General features: G+C 41.7%; 3 protein-coding genes across 3 annotated transcripts in view; 1 reads left to right on the forward strand and 2 right to left on the reverse strand.

Moving 5' to 3' along the window:
- SARC_00345 (hypothetical protein) overlaps window positions 1-897 on the reverse strand; it is a 4,648-nt gene extending 3,751 nt beyond the window's left edge. Inside the window, exon 1 of the mRNA XM_014305948.1 lies at window positions 202-897. Coding sequence (XP_014161423.1) covers window positions 202-784 — 583 coding nt within the window. The 5' untranslated portion in view covers window positions 785-897. The remainder of the gene's footprint in view (window positions 1-201) is intronic.
- Window positions 898-1,125: 228 nt separating this feature from the next.
- SARC_00346 (hypothetical protein) lies at window positions 1,126-4,564 on the forward strand. The gene is made up of 4 exons (XM_014305949.1): window positions 1,126-1,437; window positions 2,314-2,385; window positions 2,976-3,087; window positions 3,732-4,564. The coding sequence occupies exons 1-4, from the start codon at window positions 1,414-1,416 to the stop codon at window positions 3,899-3,901; spliced, it is 378 nt and encodes a 125-aa protein (XP_014161424.1). The 5' UTR covers window positions 1,126-1,413; the 3' UTR covers window positions 3,902-4,564.
- Window positions 4,565-4,846: 282 nt separating this feature from the next.
- Window positions 4,847-7,072, reverse strand: SARC_00347 (hypothetical protein). The gene is made up of 4 exons (XM_014305950.1): window positions 6,732-7,072; window positions 6,290-6,538; window positions 5,763-5,945; window positions 4,847-5,075 (listed from the first exon to the last, which is right to left on the reverse strand). The coding sequence occupies exons 1-4, from the start codon at window positions 7,014-7,016 to the stop codon at window positions 4,977-4,979; spliced, it is 816 nt and encodes a 271-aa protein (XP_014161425.1). The 5' UTR covers window positions 7,017-7,072; the 3' UTR covers window positions 4,847-4,976.
- Window positions 7,073-7,350: the final 278 nt, after the last annotated feature.

Here is a 7,350-nt window from a genome sequence, read left to right on the forward strand (position 1 = left end):
TATATATATGAGTCCGCTATATTGACACAGATAAACATGGTGTATATTCTATTATACTACTCGTAGAAAGAATTCTACACGAACACTTACACACCAAAACTGACACGGACTCTCTATATGCCGCTGATTGCAATTAAATTTACTTTCAATTTGAAAATAACTACATATTTGCAAATAGTAGGAGGGGAAATAACTACATACTTGCAAATAACAGTGGCGCGTCGGTACATGGTAACCAGTACTGACATTTGCTATCCGTTATTTCATCTCTCAGGTCCTTGTACTCCCCCAGAGCAGGTAATCGCAACTCGTACGATCTGCCGGCACGCACTATAGCTGTGATACTTTCGCTGACAGGTCCAGCGTACTTCATCACACCCACGCACAGATCATGTAGCAGCCCTAACCTGTACTCATAGTGTAGCTCCAAGTAATCCGTTTCTATAATCATCTGCTTATCCGCCGACAACATTGGAGATTCCTGCACTGTCCACATATCCTCCCAATTGTCTTTGACATATTTAGCCAGTCTCGTCTGCCAGTTATCCTGTGTTACTACCTCAGGCTTCTTCTGCATACTTTTAAGTAGTGCCATATGTATATCTGCCAGCATCTCATAGTGTGCAGTTGGGTTTAATAGCGCTGCTTCCAGCTTGAGCACATCCACATCTAAGCCCACCCATGGCCCAAATGCCGACAGCCAATTGCACACTGCTGCGAATATCCAGAAATCGCTGGGGTTTGACTGCATGTTAGTCAAGCTAAACTTGGGTTGCAGATCCATTGTGGCTCCGAGCCGCCCCAAATTTGACCTACCAACTTTGAACTGTCAGTGCAGATGATATACTGTATCGAGGTGTCCCTCACTAACACTTCGCACTATTCTGTGGGCGTTTGTTATTCCAACGCTATGAGTGCTTGTTAATCAGCTGCATTCACTATGCCTGTCTACTTATACAGTAGTTCGGTCAGCTGAATGGACCAGCCGTCGGTCGTGCTATGGTGGGCTTTTCCGGCCGGTGTGCAAAAGCAAAATAACTCTGACGGGTTTGCGGATCATTTTGGCGGGATCAGCAACCACTATAAATATCATCAGCATGAATCACACATATCGTGTATGATTGTGAATCTCTACAATAAATGAAATGTATACATAGACATAGCCTTCTAAATTGAAACATTAAATAGAACACACAAGTCGTGGTTTATATTCAATTATTCACTATATCCAGGCTTCATATAAAGGCACCCTGCATCTGTGTCTATATTCACTTAAGACACGTTCAGCTTGCGTATCGCATGCGTTCTGGGTATGCACTAAGTACGACTGCTGAATCAATTGGACTAGCCTTCTTTACCTACGCCATACCTTGCACTTGACCTATAGCGAATTTTTGGTTATCTTGAACGAAAATGCCGATCATCGAGGAGGAAACGGTAAGCAGTCCCACAGTATGTGTTTAATTGTATTCCATAATACTCTGAATTATTCAAACAGACCTTGTGAATTGCCATAGTTTTCTAATATAGCTTGAAGCATTTGGTGTATGTAAACCCGTTCGTCTGCACGAGCAATGGTGAACCTGTACCACATTTGTCGCCTCTCGGTATACTGGATAATCACGGCGCAATTATACAATATGAGCAATTATTGTGCAAGTAGTCCCCTATCACACATATCTTGTCCGATTATGGATATCTCATACCCTTTTTTGGTATCATCTCATTCTCAGGATTAGTGTCTCCTTGTTTGGCAGCGACTGTTTGTGTTAGTATTATTTTGATACCACTTTTTTCCGTGCACGCTTGGTAACGTGTATGTATTAAACTTAGTGATCCTGGCCGCGATTTTATCACTAAGGCTGTCGTATAAACAAGCCGTATTCGACAATCTATTTATATCAAATTTGTTGCGTATTGATAGTGATAGCGTGTCTCCTAGTGCCAATTCCTAGATATTGGTTCCTGACTATACCACCTACTGTGGGGTCTTTGTCTTCGCTGTATTGTTTCATTCCTCTCTTGTTTGTCACTGACTTAGCTATTGCTCCGCATAATCTAGCCCTCGCTCCGAGTTACCAACCAGGCTGTATCTACGTTAACCAACAATTTTAGTTTTTGTACATTCCACTGTAGACTCTCACCTGGCGCACTACTTTTTAGATGTGAGGGGCAGTGCGTACATTTAGCTCGTAACAGCAGTTCCGTATAAAATCCTTTCTCGTATGGGCTGATTGCAAACGTATCATCCCAGTGTGTACTCACCTCCATGATTCAGAACACCGTATTTCCAAATTCTACAATGTTACACAGTACCTCGTGTTGGATGTGGATACCCCATTCGGTCCTGACTACAATATTTCGGAAGTCAATGCCACCTTCATGGTATGTGTTCGACGATAGTCCCGTTAGTACCATAGCGCATGTTTTTTCGGCACGTGTCTGTAGTTTCCAATGTCAGACTTTCGTTTGACCCTCCTATTCATGATTGTGCACGTATTATCCTGAATAGTTCTTGGTATGACTTAGGTAGACTTGACCGTGGTTTATGCCTATATCTGTGACTTTGTCACAAGCGACAAATAAGTATAATAGCTTCCTTGTAGCCTCTGTCGTATGTACTGCACATATCTTTAGGGTTTAGCGATCGATGCGGATTTCCGCGTGTGTCCACTCGACTGTATTAACGTATGTCCTTCACTGAAGACGTGTACTACAGTGAATATTGACTGTGTATGTGATATACATCCTATGTTGTGTGTAGCTTTGTGTATGCGTGTAAATTCTTGATGATTTCTCGCGATTTTCAGTTGGGACCATATCGCGTTTGGGCCATAAATGGCACTTGTACGTTCAACCGGAATGAACCTGGGGCGTGGAGAACATGTGCACGAGCACAGAATTGTGATTATTGTAGGAAGTATCTTAAGTAGGAATGAAGCTTAACATATAGTATCGGACATTTGTCTATGCAGGATTTCGATACTTCAGAGCCCGTGATGTTCCTAAATGGAACGGCATGGGCAGGGGAGTATCACGATACTGTAGGAAGTGACTTGCTCTTTGTTAACCCGAATCAGGATGACGGTGAGTGGTTTAGTGAGATTTAACTTCTAGGCTTCACTCTCATAGTGGCCCTTATATCGGTTAATCTTATCTTGCCACGATGACGCCATTGCGCCGTGCTGTTCGGGACATTTTCCCGCTGTGTCAAGCACGGTTCTTATAGCTACTATTGGAGGGTTCTCTTGCCCTACGACTCTCCCATCTGTCCTGACTTTGTCTGATTATTTTCCTGTTGCTGGACTGGCTTCTTCCTGTCAGAGCGCCCTTGTCGGACATTTTTGCATGCCCGTATATCTGCTTCTGTATAAATTTGACATGTTCGTTTAAGTTGTGATCACGGCACTGCTCTAGATGCATTAGTAATGATCAGAAATATCCCAAATGTTCTCATGGTGATAGTCTACGTATACATATAGTGGCAGGCGCATACTCTGCATCGACATCATTAATCGCATAAGTATGGCACTACGTATGTCTGCAGCACATGGCAGAACTCTGTACCCCATGTCACCTAGCACTAGTCAAGTATTATTTTTCAATGTACCTGAAAGCGTAGCAACGCATGTGAAAGAAACTTCAAATATCGTACAATATTCGGACATGTAAAAATATCATCGCATCTCACTGCCGGGTTCTCCCGCTTGCATTTCATCCCGCGTACGCAGTGGAGATAAAGCTCAGTGGGGTGTCATACAAACAGGTCAAGTTCATACCGGTCATGGTCATGGCTGAGGATAAAACAGACGAGCATGTGAAGTCCACCAACGATAGTGCGCAACCTACTAGCGAGGGTGCGACAACAGTTAATAATGAGCAAACTGGAGTTGACAGGTGACATGACTGAACTACCGGATATTACTTGTTCCGTGTGTATTTGACCGAGCTATGCCCAGACATTTGACACGCTCACTCAACATTTGGACAGCTACCTCACATTTGGCAGATGATTTGTGTGGCAGTTAAACCAAAACATTGTCTATGCAGGGTCACCCTCTATCGATGATATGCAACGATCCTGTCACAAATGTGTCAGAGAACATATCTGGAGTTGTTGAAATCCAAATTCGCCGAAGAGTTTACGTTTGCTTTGTGCTGGACATGATCAGATACGCTTTACTAATAGACAATGTGGATCTGACCTTCAAAGTGAAATCCTTATATTTTATAGCCTGGGCCGCGCGTCTATCGCGCGAATTACTAGATATGCACCATTCGTCGAAATAGAGCTTAAGTGATTGTGCGCACTATCAACGTCGTCAGTCAGTCATCTATCCGACTCAACCAAGCTGGAAGGCTTCGCTGGCGATATAGCACTTACTAGCAGTACATTGCAGTAGATGGGTATATTTATCCGTTTTGGTGATGGATGGAATTCATAGAAATACATAATGTAGATTTGAGCACACTTCAGCTCTCTCCATCATTCACTAACCATGCTGAGATAATTGCGACACAAATGGGAAAGAAAAAATGCACAATCTACGAAATAAAAAGTTTTGTCACTTTGAGATCAGGCATGCTATACAAACTGGGACCAATTAAAGTGTTCGGCTATCTCTACAACTTATCGTAACAAGATGCCGAATTTAGATTGCACAATACCCAGAAATAGAACGAACATATGAACACTTCGCATACTGTCAGAACTCAGTGTACAATGTTACATATCCAATATGGGAGCAGCCTTTAAACTACAACAGTAAACATTAGGACCCAATTGTAAACGGTATTGTGAGGGGAAGTTCCTATGCTTGCCATTCTGCCGTGCAATACGCACCTGTGCCTTTGGTAAATCTGTTTTATTTGATGATTTTTGTATGTGCTATAACGCAAATAAATACAATACTAATTTGTTCACTACTAGGCTTGACACTTTTATCTGCACTTGGCGGACGACACGTTGCAGTGTCCTATCGCAATAGCGCCTCTATGTACTCGAGCGATTCGAGTTGTGCATCCCGGTCGTCAGCATCAAGAGCTGATATTTCACTTTGTATGTTTTCCAGTACCTGCATTGATATAGCACATATGCATGTTAGGGAACGTCAAGTACAGGATCAGAGCACCTGTATGTCTTTTTTCGATCATATAATACAAAGGTCATATAGGACTTGATAGCAGATTAATTAAATTGGTCTTCTTCGATGCTTGAGACCGAAGTTAGAATTTATGCGTCCGCCGAATGTTTTGTCAAAAAAATTCAAAAAATGTTGCAAATGAGTGCCGTACGCCATAATTAAGAACTGTTGAGGAGAGTTACAATGGTATTGTGTGTGGCCAAAGCGAGCATACTCCAAGAGACATGTAAGCTATTTGTGATTGTAACCAAATACGAGTATGGCGGACATGACTACCTGAAGGCGCACGAATCTAAATGTGTTCATAGGTTCGATAGTTGGCTTCAAAAGATTTTTGTACAAAAATCAACTCGAAGTGATCTGACTTCAAAAATTAAAGGCGTCAGCTTCACCCAGAAACAAAACAGTCATACGTCCACCGTTAACCTCCCCGGGAAAAGTAAATGGCCCTATGTATACGAGTACATAAGAGTACACCACTTCGTTAATATAAAACCACATCCTCTCTAGACTACTCATGGGTGCGCAACCTATACAGAAAACAGATGAATCAATAGGCAGATTAAAATTCAGATACAGCGAACGGAATCTCCAAATCGGATAACGCCAATAGCACACCTGTTTCAAATTTAGTTTGGGATCATATAAGACCTGCTCAGAATCTGCACCCGCATTCCGTAACCTTGTAAGTACGCATAATACGAGCTCTCGCAGCTGAGCATTAGAAGCTTCTCCCTGTACACCGGCTATTGCGATTAATGACGGCACCAATGCTGTATCTTTTGCCGTTGTCGAGATTATCTGTTGAATACAAGTGATATAAGGGCAGAATAAGAGCTCTGTATGTTGTGTCAGCGGCAGCAAGCTCTTGAAGGACATCCTCAATCAAATGAGACGAATGCATGCTTTGCTTATACTATCAATAGTAAAACTCGAGCCGATTCCACAATGTTATGGGTTCATCGGCTTATGACCTGAGCTATCAAACTCAGCCATGCACAGAAACCAACATGGATTGAATGGTTTCGATCACAACAACCAAATCTTCCATTAATATGAGCGCATGAAAGGGCTAAGCTATAAAATACTTTAGCTAAGTACTCCAATTCTGCATCCAGCCATGATCACTCGGAAATTAAACACACCTCTTGAGGAATCTCCGCCGTTTCCATCACAATGTTGAGCAAGAAAACAGCTTTAGTGGCCAGACGAACGTCGTTTAGACTCCTTTGTTCCGAGATCACATTCACCAGACTCGAGATACCGTCTGATTTGATGAATTCGGCCGTGGCTACTTCATGATGTCGAATTAGACTCGACATGAAATACAACGCTTTAGTTTGTACAGTGCGGTTCTCCTGTGCGTTCAGCAGCGGCAGCACGATTTCCATTACCTAATGCGAAAGTCGAGACAAGTGCATGTAAGTATGGCAAAACTGAATTCCTACAAAACTGGCTGTCAAAGGACTTGTAAATTAATCCTACTCAATACATAATTGAAGGTATACGCGAGAGCCGCATGCAAGTAAAAGTCTGTTCTAACTTCCTTCAGCAAGGTGTAAACCCCGTATTCGGTAGTGAGCTCACCTTCTCCTGTAAACAGTAGTTCTGGCAGTCAGGGTTATTTTGCGTTGTGATCGCCAGCACATCCAACGCCCGTTGTACGAGTGAGGGGTACGAGGACTTGACGAGTGCAATAACATATGGATAACCTCCCATGGATATGAGCGCTAGGGCATTGTCTATACTATCGACAAGTTGGGAGAGATCTTTCAAAGCTTCCTCTTTAGCCGCTACTTCGTCTTTTGTCAATGACATGTCCCCGAAAGCACCAGAGAAATTGGTACCGATTGTATTGAGTGTATGCTGCATGCTTTTCAGTTCACCGTCCAAGCTGTTCAGCGCATCTTTCAACCAGAGTCGTCGCTGTTTGAAATATATAGGAGTAATAAACAATGAGATTTCTACGCAAATAGAAGAACCGTGTATAGTCTTCCTTTACAATAGATATAAAACTGCCCCGAATGTCCTAGAAAATGAACATCTAAACACACAAATATATATATATATATATATATATATATATATATATATATATATATATATATATATATATATATATTATATATATATATATATATAATATATATATATATATATATATATATATATATATATATATATATATATATATATATATATATAT

The sequence above is a fragment of the Sphaeroforma arctica genome, assembly GCF_001186125.1.
Source record: "Sphaeroforma arctica JP610 unplaced genomic scaffold supercont1.10, whole genome shotgun sequence".
Lineage (NCBI taxonomy): Eukaryota > Ichthyosporea > Ichthyophonida > Sphaeroforma > Sphaeroforma arctica.